This window comes from Pelecanus crispus, chromosome 5, assembly GCF_030463565.1.
Source record: "Pelecanus crispus isolate bPelCri1 chromosome 5, bPelCri1.pri, whole genome shotgun sequence".
In the NCBI taxonomy this organism is placed as follows: domain Eukaryota; kingdom Metazoa; phylum Chordata; class Aves; order Pelecaniformes; family Pelecanidae; genus Pelecanus; species Pelecanus crispus.
In genome coordinates, this window is record NC_134647.1 from 28893642 (window position 1) to 28917148 (window position 23507).

The following is a 23507-nucleotide window of genomic DNA, read 5'->3' on the forward strand; positions in this document are numbered from 1 at the left end:
GGGCATTAACAGGCATAATAATGCATGTTGCATGATTCAGGTAACTCAGAAACTGCTGGTTTAAAGAGATTTGATTTTATTTATTTGTTATTATTTCTTCAATCACTTTTTTTCCCCCCATGGGTTTCAGAGGAATGCTCTTCAAGCAGTATCTCCTGCCACCATGGAAGTTTTGATGCGTGTTTTAGCAGACTGTGACAACTGGGATGACAGGAACCCTGAGGAAGTGAGCAGGAAGGCAGAGCTGACTCTGAAGTGCCTGACAGAAGTTGTCCATATCCTTCTAACCAGCAGTTCTGACCAGCGGCAAGTGGAGACAAGTACAATATTGGAGAACTATTTCAAGTTACTTAATTCAGACCATTCAGCTTTACCTAATCGAAGGCGATGCAGGCAGTGGGAGAGCAGGTTCATAGCACTACAGATCCAAATGCTGAGTGAGTACCCAGTTGTGCAGTTCCTTTAAATGTCTCTTGATAATAACTCCAAAGCAAGTAATGATTGAACCATGATGGTAATATAACAGAATGTTCTACTAAAAACTGTTCACTTGGCTAAACAATTGAAAAATTTCAAAACACTTCTTCATTGACATTACTTTAGATGTATTCTTGTTTAATCACTCACTACAAAAAAAACCCCAAAAAACCAAACAAAAAAACCAAACCAAACAGCCCAGAAGAAATCATAGAGTGTCAAGGTTCACAGACTGCTAGTCTCCATTAAAAAAAAACCAGAACAACTTTGGCTAGGCGATAGCTGACACTAATCAGCACCTTAATAATTGCAGAATAAGGTAGGTCTGTAATAAAATACCCATGTGGTGGCTGTTTTGTGATAGTTCCCTTTCAGCATTGTTGTAAACATTGGCCAAAGGTGATGGTCTGAAACAGTTGGGTTTAAGTCATTGGATAGGAATTCAGGATTTGGAGTTTTTTCCACTTTGATGTTCAGAATGGGAATAAATAAAGGTATTTCTTTTCCCAAACTTCCAAGAAAACTGAGGAATAGTACTGAGGTGGTGAAGAATGCTTACAGTACAAGGCTGCTGTAGAATGCAGAGTAATTGCTTGATGAGGGAGCAAGTGTTTGTGTGCTGTAAATAAAAGGCATGCTGCTTATGTGCTAACAAATGGCAATGACTTTAAACAGTCCCAGAGCAATCAAAGATATTCAGTAACTGCATTTTTCTCCAGATATAGTATGTTACTTGATTATTTTTACAGCATCAAAATGTTTAGCTTTAGGCCTAGTGTTCTGTGTTTAAAATGCACATTGTTCTTGGCCAATGAATTCACAGCATATAGTTTGTTATATAAGTTTTTTCCCTTGGGTTTATTATGTAATGTGCAGAAAAAATGCTTGATGGATTTGGGAAGTGTTTTGTCTTTGATGCCAGTTCTGTTTTAATTTTATAGATACCATCACAGCCATGTTAGACTGCACAGATAGGCCTGTTCTGCAGGCAATTTTCCTTAACAGTAACTGCTTTGAGCATCTCATTCGACTGTTGCAGAACTGCAAGGTAAATTTTTCCCTTATCAGCATATTTTTAACAAAATCTGTCTTGTGATATTGCAGGTATATTAATAACCTTTATATCTTCCTTCTGAATTAGATGCAATTTTATACCGTCTACATACTGGAAGTAAAACTTTGGATCGGTTAGAGCCACTAATGCTATGAAAGATCTGAAAGATCCAAGTTGCTCTAAAATCTTTTTTTTTATTCCTGATGAAGTAGAGGTGTTTCTTGTCTGTTTTGTGGTTAAAGCAATGAATGCTTATTTTGAGTCCTGAGCAAAATACCTTTACAGACCCTGCTCAGTCTCTAAAATCTGTTAAGGTTGTTACTGGAGTCAATGCCCCACCTGCTTTTTGTTTGGTAGGGGTTTTTTGTTGTGTTGTGGGGTGTGTTTTGGTTTTTTTTTTTTTAAATATTCTGTCACTGGATTTCTAGGAAGTCACTTACAACTGCTGCCAGATGGAGGTCTGAATTATAATTTCAGAGGCATATTTTTCCATTTAAAAAAACCTTGCTGGTATGCCTTTGTTTCAAAATATTTGAGTCTTGCGTAGCTGACATAAAACATGAGCTCAAGCTGTTACAAATGTTCTTTGATTGTTCTTCTCCTTCTACATAGGATTTAGTGTTTACATAGATGTTGTGTTTTCATCTCAATCCCAGATGTTCATAATTTGCAAGCTAATGTCTTCCACTGATTGTTTTGTAGATCTCATTTTTCCCTCTGCAAAAGAACATAGATATGATGTAACTCTGTGGAATATTTTGAGCTCTTCTAATGCTAGATAATTTAATGCTGGCTACAGTGTGCAATTTCATTCAAATCCATTTAGATTTTGGATTAGAATGTATTTCAGTGCAGTGATATATTAAAAATAAATGTGTTTGAATTATGTCTTAACTGTAGTTAAGTGGCAGAATGCCAACTGACTTAAAGTGTTTTGAATAGTGTTTGTAGTTTTTTATCTCCTCCTGAAAATACATTGTTTGACCTTTCAATTCTCCTCCTCTGTTTGGGAATCTGTGCCTATTTTTGTACTGACCTTGTGCTCTATAAGAAATTTCTTTTTTAGTTTCTTAAATCATCAAGCAATGTGTTTACCTGTTCATGGAGACTCTAGCTATGTTCCCTCTCTCATATAAACAAGTGGTGGAATTTAAGAAAGCAGGAACAGCTACTCTATTTTTTGCAGCTTGCTCCTTTTATTTTCATTCTGCCTGTATGTATTTCATAAGATACGCTCTTTTGAGAGTTTTTTCCTGTGATAGTCTCACATATTATTGTGATTGGATATCAATGCTGCCAGTTTGCTCCATGGGGGGGGGGGGGGCAGGGGTAACCTTTCACAGTCAAAATACCCCCAAGGATGAGAACTGGGGAGAGGGTGGAGGCTGGGAAGGTGGTATATATTTGTATTTTCCAATATACTGTACCTCCATTCTTTTTCAAAGCCAAATAGCAAAGATGAATTTAGCTGTGGCATTAGGATTTCTCCGTATTGGCTGGGGGTGGAGACCCTGTTTCTAGATCTTTTTTCTTTACCTATGAAAATCTTGCTACTGGGTTCACCAGCAAGCTGTGTAAAGCGCAGTTCTGCAGCTCTGAAACTCAGGAAGCTATTGAATCTTCAGCAAATTTGAAATGCAGGAAACTTCCATGGAAAGGAGGGGTAAAGAAATCCATACGACTATTCCTGATATCGATATCACAAAGAACTTGAGGTATTCAAGGCCATACGTCTAGTCATGTTTCCTAGTTGTTTGCAGTTCAACGATCTTCTAAAATTTAAATCTTTTTTTCACATTTGCTGGTTTTAAGGCTTATGGGCAAACTGTTTTCCCTTGACTGTGCTCTAGGGTTAGAGATCTGCACAAAAGCTTTTCAAAACTGTTCGATTAAGTTTTGATGATCTGAATGTTGCTTTTTGCCTGTGACATCGGAAAAGAGGGACTGTACTTTAGAGGTATCAGGAGGTGCTTATTCTATACTGAGAGTTGTTTAACAAGCTGTTTTGTTGGTCCTGAGTCTTTTCTCATCTATTAAACTCTACAGAGGTCAGACTTTGAGCAAAGCACAATGACCTCTAGCAGTATGTCTGGTTAAAAAAAAAAAATTATTATTTCTGAACAGCTTTTAAATAGAAGAATTAAAACTATATGGACATTGTAATAAAAATCTGTTTTTCCATTTTACATGTATTATCAGAAATGAAGTAATCCATACGAAAAATTTGAAAAGTTTTTGTGTGTCTGCATTTGCTTCTGTTAAATGTTCTTATTTCCACTTGTTAATATTATAACCCTCTGAGGCATATTATAGTTGTTCTGCAGTGTTAAGTGCTCTTGACCGTGATGTACCTTTAAAAATGACTTGTGTTTCTAACGATGTGCTTTCACACCTATGTAAGTCAAAGTAGTATCTTGAGTGTTGTCCTTCTGTTTGCTCTAACTTAGGGAGTTTGATTTCGCTGGTTGTTCCTCTTCAGACAGACTATCTAGCAGATAATGGAACAAAATGTATGAGGAAAAAAAATGACAAATGCTTAGTTTTTACACACTAAAGGAAAGTAGTGTTCTTTTTTTTTTAAGGGACTTAAAACATTTTGATCAGGGATTTTTTCTTAACACCTCAGTAGAATCTAAAAACAAAAGAAAATAAATTTTAGGCCCAATTAGGTTACAGCTAAACTTTGCACACAAAGTGACTGCAATTGATTATGAAGATATTTGGGTGACCTTTAAACTTGCAAATTCAGGAACTGACTAGGAAGTTAGCTACTATAGACAGAGCAGTTTCTTAGCTGAAGATGCAGTGTAGGTGTATGTATGTTTGATTTAAAGCTATTTACAACCTGTCTGATTCTTATGATGATGGCAGAGATACTTTACCCTTCTTCCTGCCCTAAAGACTGTGCCCCAGAAATTCTGCTGCTGTTGCTGTTTGAAGATTAAAATATTCTGTCTAGGTATCTTCAGCCCTCACCTAGGATGAAACATAAGTGGAAAATGGTGAAACACCCGTATCCATTTCTTTGCTAAAGCCCCACTGTTGTCTTTACTTCTTACAAGTAAATTTTTGAGAACCTCCTGTCATGTTGCATATTGTAAATGAAGTCACAGTTGCCAAGCCAGTGACCAGTATAAATTCCGGATAGATCTGTTTCCTTGTCTCAGTGATTGCATATTTTCATTTAATTCTTGGGGGGAGGGGGAAGCTATTACTATTTAGCAAAAATACAATGTAATCTTCAGTATTGTAAGAATTAGCAGAAGGCTAATACTAGTGGAGGATTGTGTCTCACCAGTGTGAGAACTCTTTGTATGTGAAATACAAATCCAAGGCAGCCTCCACAGGTTTGGCTGCAGGTAAATGTTTAATGCAATTATTTCCATTATTCTTGTCTCTGTTTCTAACAGCTGTTTTTAAATGCTAACAATAAAGTGGCAGACAAGAGTGAGAAAGACCTTGCCAACAAATTACTGACAGAAATGAATGAGGACCAGGTACCTACCTAACCTGTATTTTGCTTCAATTGAAGTCAAGACACAATCACAGGAAAATTGATTCCTGTGCTTCACCTTAACCATCCTCTTTAAGCCTTCTGCAGCAAGTTGGACGTGTGTTGCTGCACACATCAGTATTTCCTGTCTCTGGAAAATAGTTTTTCTGGATAACGGATTGAATTCAACCTCAGTTTTATTTATCTGCTTCAAACTGCAGATATTTGCAATTGATTGAGGCTCAGTTATGCTTCTTTTAAGGAAAAGGTGAAGTACATGAATGGAATCCAAATAAATTCTATCAACCTGGTGGTGATTTTTTTCCCTCCCTTTCTTCTTTTTTGCTTCTTTGTCTCAGCACTGTGGTGTTTTGGATTCTGGGGCCTTGTTTGTGAATCTCAATGGTTGTATTTGATGTCCTGATTCTTTGCTTGTCATCAAGAACAGATGTTCACAAAACAATGGACAGGCTGAATCAGGGAGGTAGGAATAGCCTGTTGCTTTAATTTTCCCCAAAATACTGTGGAAAGTTTCAAATGCAAATTGTTGTTCTATTAATTTTATAGTAGAATGATTTGTTCTGATTAAAAAATGTAAAGAAATGCTAAACACAGGGTGTGGTAATCTACAAATTGTGATTCGAAGTAGTAGCTTTGGCTTTTTTAGAAACTAACTGCAACACTAACCACATGTAAATGTTTCTTCACATCTAACACAGTCTTCTGATTCTTGACATTTCATTTTCAAAGTATGTCTGATATGCATATAATATTTGAGATGACAAAACAGAGTATGTTTGTTTGCACAGTTTTGCTAATTAGGTTTGCTGATGGATGCAAAATAGTGCTCCGATATTTTTGTCCTTAAAACCACCATAGAAATATCAATATAAACAAGGATTATAGGAAAAAAAAAATCAAACCATCAAAAATATGACTTGAATTGGAAAAAGAGATGTTGATCAATGTGATGAGGCTATGGGTGAGACAGCCACCTTACTGCGCTGGTGTGACTTATCTCTTGTAATTTTTGTGTGTGTGTGTGTGTGTGTGTTGCATTGGTGTGTAGGGACTTGGATGGAAAAGAAAACACTGCAGGTGCCTGATTGTCCAGCAGCACACACACATACTGCAAGAGGTTTCCTAATTTGTTTTCCTCCCTCCCTCTTGAGGTTGTCCATTAGCCGCATGAGGAAAACCTGTTTGTCCATCAGAATATTTGAAGTGCAATGTGTGTTGTGAATGCTTCTCTCCTCTTGAAGTATGTGGCTAGTTGTCTACTGTTATGTGATTCCTTGTAGGCTGTGGGGTTATGAAATCTTCACTGGTGGGGAAATGATTTTTGAAGCATGTTAGCAACTCTTGGTTTCCCTCCTGGCAGGAGGGCACAGTATAGATTTTGGAGCTGAACTGTCTCTGCTCATTTGTATATAACTTCTGTACCTGCTACTTTCAGGTGTTTCAGGGACACCTAGACTGCTTGGCAGTATCAACCATTCAAGCCCTCACAGCAGTAATGCACAAGTCTCCAGCTGCTAAGGTAACAGTATATATGCAGAGGTCTGTTTGCAGTAGGGTTCTTGATCTTGTTTCCAGCTAGTTTTTACCACAGTATGTTGATGAATCTTGCTAATGAAGATGAGCAGATTGTGGTCACACATTCCTGCCAGATAGGAATAGCTGATTAGCATCCCTTATCCTTTTATATATGTCTAATGGCGGGATGCTGAGCCATCTTTCTATCAAAACTGGAAGATAGGAGTGTTAATGGCAGTTGGAACCTTTGTAAAGGAAGTACATTGTTACTTGTCCCATGAGTATGTGGGGCAGAATTAATGGGTATTTACAGGAATTTTCAGGCAGGAGTTTGTGTTGTAGTTTTATCATGGCTTTAAACTAAGCCAGGAGGCTATTGCTGTCCAAATAGTGGTCTTGCCATTCCCCTGCCCTTCCTTTGCAGTATTCTTGTGGTTTGATAAATGGATAGGTTGTGGTTAGTTTGTGAATCTGACTGGAAGCTATGCCCCCAGAAAAATAGTGTATTTATTCTTAGATTGCTGAGTTCATTAGATTCACTCTGGTTGAATGATTCCCTAGTCTTGGCACAGGGAAAGGGGTGTGGCTGTACAGTAGAGGCTAAAGGAAGAGCGGGAGTCATATGATTTTGTTGCTTCTTTCAGTACAGTCTGAGTGTGAAATGACAGTGTCAGTTACGCTCCTCCAGAGCATTAGTCGGAATGCTTTTTTTGCCACTGACTCTGGAAAGCCTGGGAAGAGTTGTATGTTGGAGGTGGGGACTGGCTGTGATTCTCAAGTGTCAATAAAGTTTTCAAATGTACTTCCACTGCAACATACGTATTTTGTCTCTCCGTATTTACTTAAGCAATCATCTCACTTCTGTTGACAGATTCATCCTTAAAAAGAAAAAGTCTTATTTTCAGTGCAGAATACAGCCAGGAGAAGAGTATCCATTCCATATGATGTGTTGGCAGTTTACTAACTAAACCATAAATGGATGTCACAGTTTTGATTTTGCGGCTTGTTTTTTTTTTTTTTTTTTTTTTTTAATCCCCTCCCATGTAAAATCAATTAGTTTTCAGAAAAACTTCCTTGGAACACTTTTCTAATTTTTGAAGTGTTTAGGATGGGTAGTTTTTAATCAAGGTGGTCTAGGAAAATCTTTTACTCAAAAATTAATACCTGAATATTTCTAATTATCAATGTAATCATTTCATGCTATAGTTTGCATTAAAAAATGAAGCTATTATATTTTGTGATAGAATTAACATTTTGATTATACCAAAGCAATTATATTGTTGTATAGGTGATTATTAAAATACAACTTTGGTCTTTTGTTTATCTGCATGCTGCAGTGACGTCCTTCTCATCTGCAGCATGTTAGAGATAGCACAATGGACATATTATCAAAAAGAGATTTCTAGCCAGTAAAACATTATTCTTGCATTCTCATTATTCTGTGTCTAATATTGTGTTAAATTAGAACCTGCTGCAGTAGATGGGCAATTTTCGTCCATTTTGCTTGTTAGTGAGACTGGGATTTTTATCCTCAGGAGGTCTTCAAGGAGAGGATTGGTTATGCACACATGTATGAGGTACTAAAATCACTGGGTCAACCCTCACGGGAATTGCTGGAAGAACTCATGAATATGGTGAGATGTGCTTGCTTTGAATGCTGAAATGCTTACATCTTTTCAACAGTACTTCTAGCCCTATTTTATTGTATTTCACGTCTGAGCTCTCTGCTGTTTTTCAGGCTGTTGAAGGTGACCACATGGCTGTTGGGATACTAGGCATTAGTAATGTCCAGCCCCTATTGCTGCTTATCCAGTGGCTTCCAGAACTAGAATCACATGACCTGCAGATTTTCATCTCATCTTGGTTGAGGCAAATCTGCTGTATTAACAGACAGAGTCGTGCCACATGTGTCAATGCGAACATGGTCATCTGTATCATTGAGACACTAAATTCCCACTCCGTGCTCCATTGTACTTGTGCAGAGAACCTGATTGCCCTTCTGGGCTCTTTGGGGAGCCAGTCAATGGGCTCAGAAGAACTGCTTCAACTAATACGGCTCCTGAGGACTGAGGAACCAAAACGAGCTCACCCATACGTTGTTCCAGTGATGCGAGCCATTCTAGCAATGGCCCGGAAGCAGGGCATAGCTAGTGCCTTGCAGTATTTCAACTTGTACCACAGCATGGCTGGAATTGCTGTTCCATCAATTCATAAGTGGCCAGGCTCTGCATTTTCTTTCAACGCTTGGCTCTGCCTTGACCAGGACCGGGTGGACCCTAGCACGACTAGCAAAACTGGCAAGAGGAAGCAACTCTATAGGTATAGTTAATATAACTACTTCAACAGCACAAATCTAGGTCATCTGTTCCCTGTGACATATGGTACCCTATGACATGGTACTTCTGTTTATCTTCATAGAATATAGAATGCAATATATAGTGCTTAGTTTGTGAAAGGTAGCTGTTTCATCTGTCACCAGAGCCAGGCCCTGCTACAGAAATAAGCGTGTAGTTTCTCAGTTATAATGCTTTCTTGTCTACGGTTTCAATATCCGTAACTCCAAATTGTGTTAAGGTTCATAGCTTAAACAAAACAACACACAAAAAAAAACACCTCAAAATAGAACAGTCTTCCCACTGTTTCCTGTAAAAGTAATGAAATCTGGTTTCTATATGAGAACATAAAGAAAAGGACACATTCATTTGCTTAAATAGTAGACATTGACATGGATGGTTCTTGATATAATTTAACTTTCTGTGTACTAATATTCAGCAGCAAACAAAATGCAGAATGGGGAATGCTAGTTGAAGAATCTCTCGTTCCCTTCCGTCCACTTTACTGTTTACTGCAGCGCAGTTTCAGGGGAAATGCTGAAGAATGCAATTCTAGTTGTAACGGAATTAGTATTTTCCAAACTGTCTTAGAGTGTTGTTTCTGTTTATTAATAACCATGGTGGCAGGGGGACACCCCTTGGATATCTGTGGCTGCCCTGTGTTTTTGTATAGCACAGTCCTGATGAAAGGTGCCACCTGATGAACTACCACAACACTGTTTCCAGTGTTCATCAGTGTGTCCCGCTAAAGATCTTAAGTAGACTGTAGTTCTGGAAGACTGGGGTGGAATTGCACTACAAAGTAAAAAAGCTGTAGTTGGATTTCAATGTGATGCTCTTATACCAATAACTGACTGGTTTTCTATCATTTTATGTACAGTTTTGAAGATACTATTCTAGTTTTGGGATGCTAAAACAACAGTGTATTGAAATTAATACAAAAAAGAGATGTTTAAAATTCCAGTTTCAGCTTGAAATGTTAAGCACACAACTGAATTAAAATAATTAAAAATTGATCTAGCTGCTATGTTTTACAGTGTTTACTTGTAAGACAGGTTATGTCTGTTGAGATTGTCTATCATATTCATGCTCTGTGTATTTTTGTTTTATTTTGATAGATGCAGATATTTGATAGTACAGTAGTTAATGCATCCACTTGGAATAATGGTGCCTAAGGGTGTATAGCAGGTTTTGATAGCAGTTCACAAATTATATATAATTTTTTGTATTTAAGTGCTTAAATAATGAAAGGTTTCTCAAGGCAAACCTGTGCTTGCGGGTCTTATTTATAGATAGTTGCTTACAGCTGATTTTCCTCATTATACAAGTGAAATAATGCAGATTTGTCTATAAAGATCAAACTTTCTGCATTTTCTAGAAGAGTTATTCCATGTGCTGTTTTGGTCTTTAAAAGAAATTAAATCTCTGTATACAATGCTATGATGTGAAACAAGGGAAATGGAGAAAACATATCTACTACCTGTAACAGTAATGTCACGAATCTGCATGCAATATCGACAGCTTTACCAGAGGCTTACGGACACAATTTAATTAATAGAAAACAGCACAGGGTGCAGGCCAGTCTCTTCTTCATTACAGTATTGTAGCTTCCAGAGACTACAGTGGGCAGGACTTTGCAACAGAACCAGCTTAAGTTGTGTGGGTCAAACTGAAGTATTACTTGTTGGGACCAAGGTTATGTTTTCATGTAAAACATGGATGGCTACAAGCTGCTTTGAGAGCTTGGGTAGGAAGGCTCTACAGAGGGATCTGGACAGGCTGTATTGATGGGCCGAGACCAACCATATGAGATTCAACAGGACTAAGTGTTGAGTCCTGCACTTGGGTCACAACAACCCAATGCAACACTATAGGCTTGGGGAAGAGTGGCTGGAAAGCTGCCCGGCAGAAAAGGACCTGGGGGTGTTGGTAGACAGCTGGCTGAACATGAGCCAGCAGTGTGCCCAGGTGGCCAAGAAGGCCAACAGCATCCTGGCTTGTGTCAGGAATAGTGTGGCCAGCATGACTAGGGAAGTGATCGTCCCCCTGTACTCAGCACTGGTGAGGCTGCACCTGGAATACTGTGTCCAGTTTTGGGCCCCTCAATACAAGAAAGATATTGAGGTGCTGGAGCATGTCCAAAGAAGGGCAACGAAGCTGGCGAAGGGTCTAGAGCACAAGTCTTATGAGCAGCAGCTGAGGGAACTGGGGTTGTTTAGCCTGGAGAAGAGGAGGCTGAGGGGAGACCTTACTGCTCTCTACAACTACCTGAAAGGAGGTTGTAGTGAGATAGGTGTTGGTCTCTTCTCCCAAGTAGTTAGTGACAGGACGAGAGGAAATGGGCTCAAGCTGCGCCAGGGGAGGTTTAGATTGGAAATTAGGAAAAATTTCTTCACGGAAAGGGTGGTCAAGCATTGGAACAGGCTGCCCAGGGAAGTGGCTGAGTCACCATCCCTGGAGGTATTTGAGACATGTAGATGTGGCACTTAAGGACATGTTTTAGTGGTGGACTTGGCAGTGTTAGGTTTACAGTTGGACTCAAAGAATCATAGAATCGTTTAGGTTGGAAAGGACCTTTAAGATCATCAAGTCCAACTATTAACCTAAATGATTCTTTCTGGATCGCCTTTTGGCCTGCACGTCCTGGGCCTTGGGGTCCCTTCCTTGAGGCATTTCTTCATCCTCTCTGTGTTTTGTTTTGGTGGTGTTGTGGGTTTTTTTGGGTTTTTTTGGTTTGGGGTTTTTTTTCACAAGAGTAATACCTAGTCAAATAGTAAATATTGGAGCAGTGACAAATGGCTTAAGTTGGTTCTCTACTTAATGAGTGTACTATTAGGTGATTTCCAATAGTTTTGATGAATTCATGATTGTGTGTTTTGTCTCTTTCTGTAGCTTTTTTACAGGAAGTGGTATGGGTTTTGAAGCATTTATTACATGCTCTGGGGTACTGGTGGTTGCAGTTTGCACGAAGAGGGAATATGCAACAGTGACGCTGCCAGACCATTGTTTTTTTGACTCTCTCTGGGTAAGACTTGATACTGAAAAACACTGTGTTTAGGATAGTACTGTTAGCTCAGAAGCCAAAGTTCATTTTTCTGGGTGTTTTACAGATGGTTTAGTTTATCTATTTAAATAAATCATTGCATAAGAACAGATCTAATCTCAAATAATGCAAGCAATTTCCATGTAGATAAGTGGTTGATTGAACTAAATTATGCTTATGTTTTTAGGCATTTGTTATGGATAAGCTGGTTACAGCATTGTGCTTAGATTTTTTTTTTTTAACATGCAGATTTTTTTAATATTAAATTATAACAAGCATAGGTGGCTGTGGTGCTATGTGAATGAATAAAACGTGCTACTGTGTTTCTGCCTTGCCCTTTTCTATTCCCACACTTAAGGACTGATGTGCACTATCATGAAAAAGCTGTATCTCTTTCCCTTCAAAAACCTGTTTACATGTAAACTACTTTAAAATGGGAGCAGCTGATAGGTGGTCTTAACTTCTTGTTGACGCCTTGGATTTATTTTCTTAAGTGGTTTCCTCACCAGACTAATAGAGATGAAGTTAAATGCTTCCATACAGTTATTTCACTGCTTTTCAATAATGACTTAATTATTGCTTAACCAGCACAACATAACTATTGTTCACATGCCTGGAAAGAGGCCCTTTGGTCAGAGCCTTGTGTACATCTACGTCAATGGACAGCAGAAGGTCTCTGCCCCACTTCGATTCCCTGCCATGAATGAAGTAAGTTCACCTTCTGAGTCATACTCCTGTCCTGATGAGCTCTCATAGAACTATGAGAACACAGTTGGCTTTTTTAATTTGGCAATTGTGTAAGAGTTTAAGATAGCTTGGCCTATTGCTAATAAGCTTCTGTTTAACTTTGGACAGTGTCCAGAGTATCCATTTGGAGTATAACTAACCATTAATGAGTGTTTAGTCGTCTCAGTTTAAAAACAAAACAAAAAAACAGATTACCTTGATTAGACTGTGGGGGTTTCCCCAGCATAATTACCTGAACATATTGATATGATTTATAATGAGTAAATCATAGGAAATCACACCTCTGCCAGTAGGATTGGTGTGACAGTACTCAATGAGGAATATTCCCTGATGTTTTTGAGCAGTAACTTTTTTTACTTGTCTTTTCTGTATGCTCCCTTAATGTGCTAATCTTATACCTGCTTTGCTAGCTGGATAAGGAGTTTACATGCAGCTAATCCAACCATTTCGAATGTGTGCACATTTAGCCTAAAGAAACACACTAGCCATCAAAATGAGCATATGTCATGTGTAGTTTTCTTTGTAAGCATTGTTCATTCTTTTTGTGGAACAAATCCAATTTAAACTGGGCTACAACACTGAACATTCTTCTTTTGTAAGTCCTAATTTGATATTTGTTAAATATGTTGAGCAAACACTTAAATTGGACACAGTCATAGTAAAATCAGTGTAACACTTAAAAAATGAGATTAAATGTAATTTCCATTGTGAGATAAAACTCTGGATTAAAACTCTGAATAAGCTCTATAAACATCAGGGTAGCTAAAAGTAGGGCAGGTAAGCTTCCCATGAGAGCATCTATTTGAGTGGAATAACTGATACAAGAAATGTACAGTAGGAGATACGCTGGGCTAGTATTTTGGAACATAATCCAGAAGAGGAATGTTTACCAGGGTATCTGGAGCACCATCCTTCCTGGCTTTGTTCCTGCCAGAGGTCAAACTACAGTTGAGGTGACCAAATTGCTCTTAATTGGAAAAAAGTGGCCTACTGTGCTGGATTGCTTCTTTTCCAGGCCATGCCCGAACTTGTTGCTCTTGCTTTAATTTATTTAGTTCAGGTTTGTCACAGATAGTCTTCAGATTTACTTTGTAAACTGTGAAAAAAGGAGAGTGGGTTTACAGTATGTGTTTTATTTTCTTTCTTCCATGTGTGACTCTCCAGTCTTTTACTTCTTGCTGCATTGGTTCAGCTGGTCAAAGAACAACAACTCCTCCTCCATCTCAGATACCAGATCCACCTTTTTCCTCCCCTATTATGCCCCATCGGACATCACTTGGGGGCATTCTCTCTACAGGAAGTTGGGGTGGGATGCTTGGAAAACCAGAGCTCATCACGAAGGTGATTTCAGCAGGGACTCAGGACAGTGAATGGGGATGTCCAACATCTTTGGAAGGCCAACTTGGATCAGTTATCATCTTTCATGAAGCACTGCAACCTCCTCAGGTGAAAGCATTATATTTAGCAGGTGAGTGGTGATTGTACTGGTTTTAGTGGAATAGAAGGGATGAGTTATGGACAAGACCCCACTGAGCTTTGCTCTACACAGACACATAATGAAGAAGTTACAATCCAGAAGAATTGAAGAGCTGACCTAAGTGAGAGGGACTTAGAACAAATAAGCTTAGAATGGGATGATAAGTATTTTATGAAGTTTTATTTAAAATGTTATGTTTGCATAAGCTCATCTATTTATGATATGTACAGACCTGCCAAAATCAAAATGTTAGGTAGTATTTTCACTTGTAAGTTCTTAATTTTTGCTACTGTTTGCCTACATCTGAGTTTACAGTTGAGATTCTTCAAAGTGTTGCCTTTGTTTTGATAGGCCACTTAAAGGCGATTTATGATTGAGGATTTTTCCACAAGAATCAATTAATAATTCAGGGGTCATTTAAAAAATATAGATATTCTGATAAGTTATGTATTATAGTTCAAGGTGTTAAGATATTAAGTTCCATAATGACTTGAGGTTGTTAGAGATGAGCATAAAAACACTTCCATCACTTAAAGGAAATAATTTTGTTTAGTAATATAAAATATCTTGAAGATTATTAATTTTCTGGACATTTGGGCTTGATGACAGAGATTGATGACAAATATGGGATAGGTATTTGTAAAGACAGAAACATTAGAGCTGTTTGAATGTATATTAAAAAAAAACAACCCTTCTTTGTATAGTTTAGCTTTTTATCAAGAATGTATTTCTTTTTAAGCAGACCCTATGGAATGAATTATTTAAGTCATAGAGATTACTTCAAAGCATGTCTCAAGTAGGTATGGTTCAGAGTGTCCTATTTGTTGTTGCAACAAAGTATAGTAGTATAAAATTTGTGAAGGTCAACATCAATATCCAGTGGAATCTTAAATATGTATGTTATATAATTTTTTTTTTTGATAGGTCCAAACTGTTTAACTCCATGGAAGTCTCAAGAGGCTGAAGTAGCAGATCTCCCCAGTAAGGTGCTGCTTCATTATACACCAAAGGTATGAAACGATACTTAATTTCTCTTTGACTACAGAGTGTGCAGTAATTTCAGAATATGTTCTAGATGGTCTTTTTTTTTTGCTTTGCTGTTGCTGTTTCATGGAACAGGTGAGCGTGCCCTCTTTACGCTGTGGTTATTACAGGAAGATTAAAAGCAGTGAGAGCTTTCTTAAACTGTAGTCTTGTGCAGAGATAGTAGGTTTTGTTCTTGTTTGGCAAAAGGACAGAATTATCTTGTACAATTGTAAATGTCAAATCTAAGATAACATATATGATGTTCCAGGGGTTCGAAATTGTTTAAATACTTTAATATCAACACGATGGTGCTAACTTCCTGAAACATATTTTGCATCATTCAGAAATCTTAAGTGTTCAAGGATCTGTAACTTGTTTCCTGAATGGTATCATAGCCTCTTCATTTGTTTAACAGGCCTGCAGAAACCCAATTTGTCTTGACCTGTCTGCAAATCTTTTACATGGAAGACTAACTGGAAACAAAGTAGTGAACTGGGACATCAAGGTAAATGCATACTGAAGAAGCAGAACCTGATGTAAATATGACAGTGGTTGTATATGTTCACTTAAGTTTTGGAGTGCTGGAAGTTAGTATCATAATGCAAATGATATTTAGCAGATACAGCATGTTTTTGTAATGAGAATTAATGGGTTGATGCTGTAGCTGGTGTAGTATTACACTTGTTGAGAAATTACAAGGGCTACTGGTCTTAATGTCATAGATAATGCATTAAGATATTTTGTGGTAGCTGACTACTCTTCATAATCTGTTCAATGTGTGTTGTGTATTGAAAGCATTTTATCATCTCTAGCGGTTTCTATCATGGTTTTCTTGCAGTCTTGAACTCTGAATTAGGTTAAGATTAGTAGGGTTAAGTTAACACTTGTGACTTGCTGTGTTAGTCATATAAAAAAATATTATTGATTTGCAGACTAACTTCAGCAGAAAACAAGGTCTGGAGTTAAAATATTACAAGAATCCAGAATTTTTTTTAAGAGAGAAGTTAATTTAGTTATCTTATTTACTTTTGGTTTGGGGTTGGCAGGAGTAGATGATCTCACAGTCCAAAAGCCTCACTTGAGAGAAAACACCAAAAATTCAAAGTGTTATACCTTATTCTGTCTCTGCTATACACTAATTGTCCAATATTCTTTTCCTTATTGTTGGATACATTGGGATATCTCATCCTTACAGGCTATGCAAATCACCTTTGTTTAAATTTTGCTAGCAATTGTAATCACAGCACTACTACTATATTAGTATTGGAGCTTAAAATGTAACATTTTCTGGCTAAACCTGTTTCTAGTCTCCTGCTCAAACATTCTGTTGTAGCCAAACTGTCCTGTATTTTGGCTTTGGGTTTTTGTTTTGTTTTCTTAACCAACACATAGGGTCCTTATGTCCTTCTGGTTAATCAGTTAATTTCTTAGTCTTGTGCCACTGACAGTTCAGATCTGACTTTGTGCTATAGAATTAAAACACAATTTTGTCAACTCAACACTGCCAATGAGATTTAGTATTAGTCATTTAGACTTTCTTGGTGCTCCACAAACATTATCATTTAGGCAAGTTACATGTCCATTAGATGTCTTTCGTGTAAAATAGTAAATGGTCTTCTACTTGCTAGTTCATGGAGAGGAGGAGGAAACCATGAAATGCACGCCAGCTTAATAAATACCTTTGTGTACCTGTTTGTGTATTTGTTCCCCGATCACTAACACATATGAATATCAAAAATCAAAGTCAGACATAGCTCTGTGCATGAGGAAATCAAGTTATTTGCAGCATCAGAGTTTGATCCAGAAACAGTGACATAAATAAGGATTTATTTCTTTTAAATTTAGATAGAATACATGCAATTCTGTTTTATAGGCAGAATCTTTGATTAAGGGCTCTTAGCTTTGAGAAAAAATAAAATCCAAAGTCTGAGTGTAGAAAACTTGTCAGCAGAATACCACATCTTTTTTTTTTTTTTTTTTGTCTTGAGGACAAATGTACAAACAAATAAATATGAACTGCTTTATTTTTAAGAACAGTGAATGATCAACTGTACTAGCAAACTAATTAATAAGGAAATATTGTTGGAGCTACATTGTGCGTACGCTGACTTGTGGAGATTAATGTTAAGAAAATTCGGACGCTTGCTAGTTAATTTTGCTACAATATGAATAGTTTGAAAATACTGCAATTTGTTCTCTTCACCCAATAGTGGGAAGAGGGGTGGGTGAGGAGTGTTTACATCTCTAGCTTTATGGGAAAGCGTATTGTGAGTACAAGTGTTAGGAAAGTCATTCATTAACAAACATGATGGGGTTTAGCACCCCCTTGAGGAGGACTAGAGTGAGGAAAAAACACAAGAGCTGATCAGGAGCTCATGAGGAGGCAAGTACAGACTAGAAGGAGCTACAGTTACTGCTGTCTTGTGGTTCAGATAAATTCTGTTTTTCAAGTTGATTTCTGTTCCCAAAAGCTGCGGTCTGTGGTGCCTCTTGTTTTGCTCAACAAACATAGAAATCTTCATCCACGAGATAAACTTTGTAAATTTAAAAAAACTCTCTTAATTTAACTGTTCAATTTTGTTAAATTCACCTTAATAAATGTGGGCTGAAGAGGGGACATCATAAAGACACAAGGAGCAGTGTAACAATTGAAAAAGTGGAAAACGATGGAGAAGAAACAGATGATTTTCTCCACTTCTTCCCAACATTTCTGTCTGGGAAGGGAGAGTGATATCCCACGTTAATAGACTGGCTTACAGGATGTTGGGGTTTTTGGCTGTTAAAATTTTACTACGCAATAGTTTTCACGGGACTAAGCTGGGCAATTGAATAGGTGTCTCTGGCTAGCTTGCTGAGACCCTGATTTTCTAAGTGGCATTGTGAATCACTTCTAGAAATCTTGTGATTTGAGTATGTTATACCTTACCACAAGAAGCATTGTTTGAAGTCTCGTGCTATCCCTGCTTGTGAGGAGGGGTGGAAAAAGGGGGCTTAGGAGACTTGAATTTTAAAAAGAGGCTTAGAGATGAGGTATGTGTAAAGTTACTTTTAAAAAAGAAAATAAAATTTTACTATTTTTTTAACTGTCTGAAATTGAAATCTTGCAGGAATATGATTAAAGCACAGGTGTGTATAATCTTTTCTTACTGCTTGCTGCAAGTAACTTAGAAAAATATTTTTTTCCTGTGTTTCAAATATATTTAGCAGAATATTCTTTCTAAGACTTGTGTCCTTCAATCTTCTGTGTTTATGAGGGGAGGAGGAAGGAAATATAAAAATGCACTTTCAAAACAGGAGCTGACAGAAAGGCATGTGTGTTATTGCAGTGTCTAAAACTTGGGCAGCTCTTTTAAGCACAGTGTTTTAAACTAGTTTAAAAGTGGCATGTGAAACATTCTGGTTGATTTGTGAGTATGTAAGGTGCCTTGTATTTGGAATAAATTTCTGTTACGTACTTTAGGGGATTTTATGGTGATGTTTTTCCTCCTTTTTTCTCTTGATTTAGGATATGATCAACTGTATTGGTGGAGTAAATGTGCTGTTTCCATTGCTAGAGCAGATCAGTGTTCTTGGTGGACAGATACCTGAGAAGTCTGAAGGGGAAACTCTACCTCCAGAACTAGTTACTCCTGTAGAGGGAGACTGGGTGGTATTGTCATCCACAAAGGCATCAGGTAGGAAAGTACAGTTGAACTGAAATAATTTTTAAGCTTGATTTTGAAAGTCTTCCTATAAATGACAGAAAGCTGTTTTATTATGTGCTGGCTTTTCCAGAGTACCTGTGTAAAGCTGAAAGGTTCTTTCTGTTCTTAGATATCTGATGTGGGTACAGAATACCAGTTCAGCACTATGTAAAATTAACTTACTAACATATTTCAAATATAGTTATATTTAATAGCATTATTTTTCTTTTCATGATTTACCATCACATTAGTGTAAAAGTATGCAGTTTTTAAATTTCTGTTCTGAAAAATTTGTTCTGATTATTTTGAAAAATTATGTTTGATGCAAAGCCTACTAATATCAATAGGAGGAGCTTTCCTACAACTTGAGTGCTGGGTCAGACAGCCACATGAAGACTTTGCAGCATCAGAATGGTACTGTTTAGCCTTTAGCCAAACTTAGGAAAATGTTCAGACTCCTACCTCTTCCACACACAGTCGGATTTTAGTATTAAAATTTAAAAAAAAAAAAAAGGAAGGAAGCTTTAAGAATAAATTTTTAAAAGCTGTGCTAATGTTGAGAATGAACTTTGATCTTAACAGAAACCACTGGGAAATCAGACCTTGCAAGGGAAAACAGTATTTTTTGTTTCAAATACGAAATGCTGGAGTAAAGTAAAAATATATATATTTTTCTCTCTGTTTCTTAATTTTTTGCATATTGTGTCTAGAAAGTGTCAGTTTGCAGCTGTAGAGGGAGAATAACTGCAGCATATATAAAAGATTGTAACTGAAAGAGAAGTTTTTCTGTAACCTACAGCCAGATGGATGAAGCAACTGAAGTCAGGACTGGGGTCAGTTTGTTCTGGAGAGGCATGGAATGGCTGTGACTCTGCACTGGAAAAATCTAAAGAGAGCAAACAGAAGAAGAGTTGAGAAGTTCAGGAAATACTGAGGAATATGAACACTTGAATTTACTTCTTCCCCTCTACTTATATGCAGCGGTTCAACAATAAACCATGAGGCTTTCGCTACTTTTTTTCTGTTTTGCAGAAGCACGCCTGGAGAAGAACATTGTTGCAACTTTCATCTTGATGATAAAACACTTTATTCAGAGACACCATGTTAATCAAGAAAATCTCATTCACTCCCATGGAGTTGCCACCCTAGGAGCCTTGTTACAGAAGGTGAGCAAATTTGAGAAACATCCTTTAGTAATGAATGTTATGGATGGGGGCCTGATTACTTTGAAACATTCTTAGTTTGGCCGTGATGTGAGGGTCTTCAGAGGTCTACTTAGTACATGCTTTTCTTTCTCATGTTTCTGAAAACAAAAAGGTGTGAGGAGTTGGTCTTGATCTGCAAAGTGAAACACGATGTTTTGTCTTTTTCCATGTTCTGCTTTTTTTGTTATAGGTACTGTGTTGTATGATTCATCAAACTAGACTGGTTTTGTGTTTCTTGTATTGCTTTACTGGAAGCAGACATTGCTGTAGAAGATAAAAGAATCTCAAAATTCAATTTTAAAAATAATGTAGTTTATTAGGATATTCAATATTTTGAGTGCTAACACCTGTTGTTATTTTGAAAGGTGCCAAGCAACTTAATGGATGTGAATGTACTGATGGCTGTGCAGTTGTTGATAGAACAAGTCTCAGTAGAAAAGAACTTGCAGCTTTTGCAACAGATGTATCAACACTTACTTTTTGACTTCAGTATCTGGAACAGTGGGGACTTCCCCTTCAGAATTGGTGAGCTCTTGGACTTGGGCAACTGCGTAAAGACACAGTACTGTTCACTTGATGTAAATCTTTATCTAGGTTCTAATAGAAAACTTTACGTTGTAGGACATATACAATATCTTTCTACAATCATCAAGGACAGCAGAAGACTCTTCAGAAAGAAATACGGTGTACAGTTTCTTCTAGACACACTCAGGATTTATTATGGGTATGAGTTTTACCTCTTCTGACTCCTCCTCATTTATTGTTATGTGGCTGCTGGGTTTTTCCCCCCATCATCCTAGTGAGAAAATTAATAAATAAAACTGCAGGTTGGCTTTTGGTGGTTGATTTACTTTTCAAAATTGCTTTTTTTTTTCCCCATTTGACTTGCTACTTTTCCTTGACTTTAATTTTTATGATAGTATTATATAAAATTTATGTGAATGATACTAGAAATGCTTGGAAAAGTCATTAAAATTACAAAATTGAAGAACTTGTCAACAATACAAATTAAGTCATGGGTCATGACCATTATGAAGCGAGAGAGTATTTATCATTTTAAGCTGTTTTGTTCTTTTATATCCTTGTAGAATTTGAGGTGGGACTTTTCTAGGAATTTAGAATTTTAGCCTTCAGTCTTGGTGATTTATATCTGGTTATGAATATAGTTAGGTCATTGAGGACCTTGCTCTTTCCTTTAGAGGGTGGGAGGGGGAAACCTGAAATCCTGACCTGTGTCCAGATCAGTACAAGTCTACATTTCAGGTCATTTATAGACTTGGTAAGTCTGGTGTACTATTGCTTATAGTAATAAGTAGTTGCCTTCAGTAAAAATGGATAGCTTGTGCTATGATATCTGGGTAGATGAAAAATTACAAAACTAGCGCTATCAAATTGCTATTAATGAGTCACGAAGAACTTCCTTAGGTTGCTTTTCCTGTCTGTTGTTGTATAGGAGTGGCTGTAAAGACAGTGATTTGGCTCCTGATGACCTGAGAACAATACGGTCATCCCTATATGGACTGATCAAGTATTTCCTGAGCAAAGGTGGAACACATGAAGAAATACAGAGCATCATAGGATACATAGCTGCCACCAGTGAAGAGGAGCAGGTATCCAATATGGCATAAATTAATAGTTTAAACTGTACATGTTTTGGTTTTGCTTCTTGATGTTTAGAAATCTTGCGTGCTTAAAGGAGGGGAGAACAAAAAAGAAAAAGACCACAAGCAAAGTGTCACTTGATGTGTGGTTCTGTTTAGATGTAGCTGAGGCAGGTTATAGAAGCATACTGGAAACTTGACAAAGTGCTCTGCAGGTGGCTGTATTTTTACTGGTTTGTTTGTGGTGATCGTGTGTGTGTCCCCGTCCCACCCCCCCACCCCCGCCCCGCCAACCCCAGAGGGCAGAAAGCACATGATGTGCAATACTGCCATCAGAAAAGTTGTCTTAGTTTACAAAACCAAATTAATTGGACTTCAGCTGATCAGAAGTTGTAATGATGTGGTTTCTGTTTTGTAGACATCAACAGCACTTGAACTTGCTTTGTAGCTCTAATTACAGTTTGATACAATGTGCTATATATAGAAAAAAACATTTTAATCTAATTTTAAATACAGTAAAATTGAGCAGACAAAATGTCTATTTTGTAACAAGCAATGGGTAAAATTTAAAAGCAAAAAAAATTTTCCCCAAACAGAGCATGAAGTCTGAATGAACTGTGGATTAATTTAGTTGTCTTAATTTTGTAGCTGTGTGGAATTCTGGATGTTCTCTTCAGCCTACTTCATTCCAGCCCAACCCCAGACCAGCTTTTTTTATTGCTTTTTGAACCAGGGAATGCTGATATTCTTTACGCGCTGTTACTGCATCAAAGATACTCTGACAGGCTTAGAGAACTTGTGTTCAAGGTAATGAATTGAATTGTATGTTTTTAAATTAATCAGTTGAACATAAATTTGTATTTTTCAATGGTCTGACTGCAGAACTGTATGCAACTGCAAAGTTACTAATAATCCAAGTTTTAATTTTTTCTTCCCTCTTCTGTTATGTTAGCTAGATGTTATTGTTTACTGCCATAGTCACAATGGAATTAGTGTTCTCTTGAAGTAAAGTATTGGGATCTTTAAAAAAAAAAAAAAAAAAAGTGTCCATGTTGTTTGAGTTAGCTTACAAAGTAAACTTTAAAAACAGCGGATCAGCATGTTATATACAGTTAAGTTTAAGAGGTCTGGATGCTCCCTTGTGTTTATTTTGCATTTGTGTGTACTTTTTCTTGCAGATTGTGGAAGAGATGCTGAAATGTACTAAAGTTTATGAACGTAGTAAGCACCGTATGAGACTCAGAGAAGTGGGATACTCTGGACTGGGGCTCCTTCTGAATGAATCGCCAATTACCGTTTCTCTTATTAAAAACCTTCTTAACCAAGTTCTGTATGCAGGTAATTGGCAAGTGTTGTGTATAACTCCTGCTGCTCAGAGGCAAACATAATTGTTTTTTTGTTCAAGAAAACCAGAGTTGTAACCTTACAGAGCTGTTCTATTCAAAGTTCTTATTAGTCTCAGCTGAAGTTTTCTTAGTTCCCTGAAGTTTGTTCCTTTTACTACCCCTGGATGTAGAGGTGACCTACAAGGCAATTTTTAGTATTTAGCTGTTACGTTCTCTTGCATGATTATCGTTTGTGTTGTTTTTTCTTTCTCCCCTACAGATCCTGCTGTGAATTATAAAGATCTCATAGCTGTAATGCATCTGGCTCATAGATCAGACATAAACGTGAGAGTGGTTATCTGTAGAAAGGTTAGTTGTTGTCTTTAAAACTGGAATACTGTCCTTTAAGCCCGTAAGCTGTACAGTGTGGTATCTTAATTATTTATTTGAGACACAGTGGCAGTATTTGTTGTTACTGCTTTCTTTAGCAATGATTTATGTTAAAAA

The 23507-nt window shown here is 37.3% G+C and overlaps 1 protein-coding gene across 4 annotated transcripts in view; it reads left to right on the forward strand.

The window, feature by feature from the left end:
• Window positions 1-23507, forward strand: part of NBEAL1 (neurobeachin like 1) — a 96778-nt gene that overhangs the window by 31993 nt on the left and 41278 nt on the right. For 3 of the 4 annotated variants that reach the window (XM_075711091.1, XM_075711090.1, XM_075711092.1), the window contains exons 9-26: window positions 131-437; window positions 1419-1525; window positions 6481-6564; window positions 8096-8194; window positions 8299-8879; window positions 11786-11918; window positions 12525-12644; window positions 13848-14151; window positions 15085-15170; window positions 15602-15691; window positions 18692-18860; window positions 19902-20035; window positions 20440-20599; window positions 20696-20798; window positions 21528-21684; window positions 22324-22482; window positions 22854-23013; window positions 23281-23369. In XM_075711091.1, the coding sequence (XP_075567206.1) occupies window positions 131-437; window positions 1419-1525; window positions 6481-6564; window positions 8096-8194; window positions 8299-8879; window positions 11786-11918; window positions 12525-12644; window positions 13848-14151; window positions 15085-15170; window positions 15602-15691; window positions 18692-18860; window positions 19902-20035; window positions 20440-20599; window positions 20696-20798; window positions 21528-21684; window positions 22324-22482; window positions 22854-23013; window positions 23281-23369 (3042 nt within the window). Of the gene's footprint in view, window positions 1-130; window positions 438-1418; window positions 1526-4941; window positions 5029-6480; window positions 6565-8095; window positions 8195-8298; window positions 8880-11785; window positions 11919-12524; window positions 12645-13847; window positions 14152-15084; window positions 15171-15601; window positions 15692-18691; window positions 18861-19901; window positions 20036-20439; window positions 20600-20695; window positions 20799-21527; window positions 21685-22323; window positions 22483-22853; window positions 23014-23280; window positions 23370-23507 lie in introns of all 4 variants that reach the window. The other variant, XM_075711089.1, reaches the window with a different exon arrangement.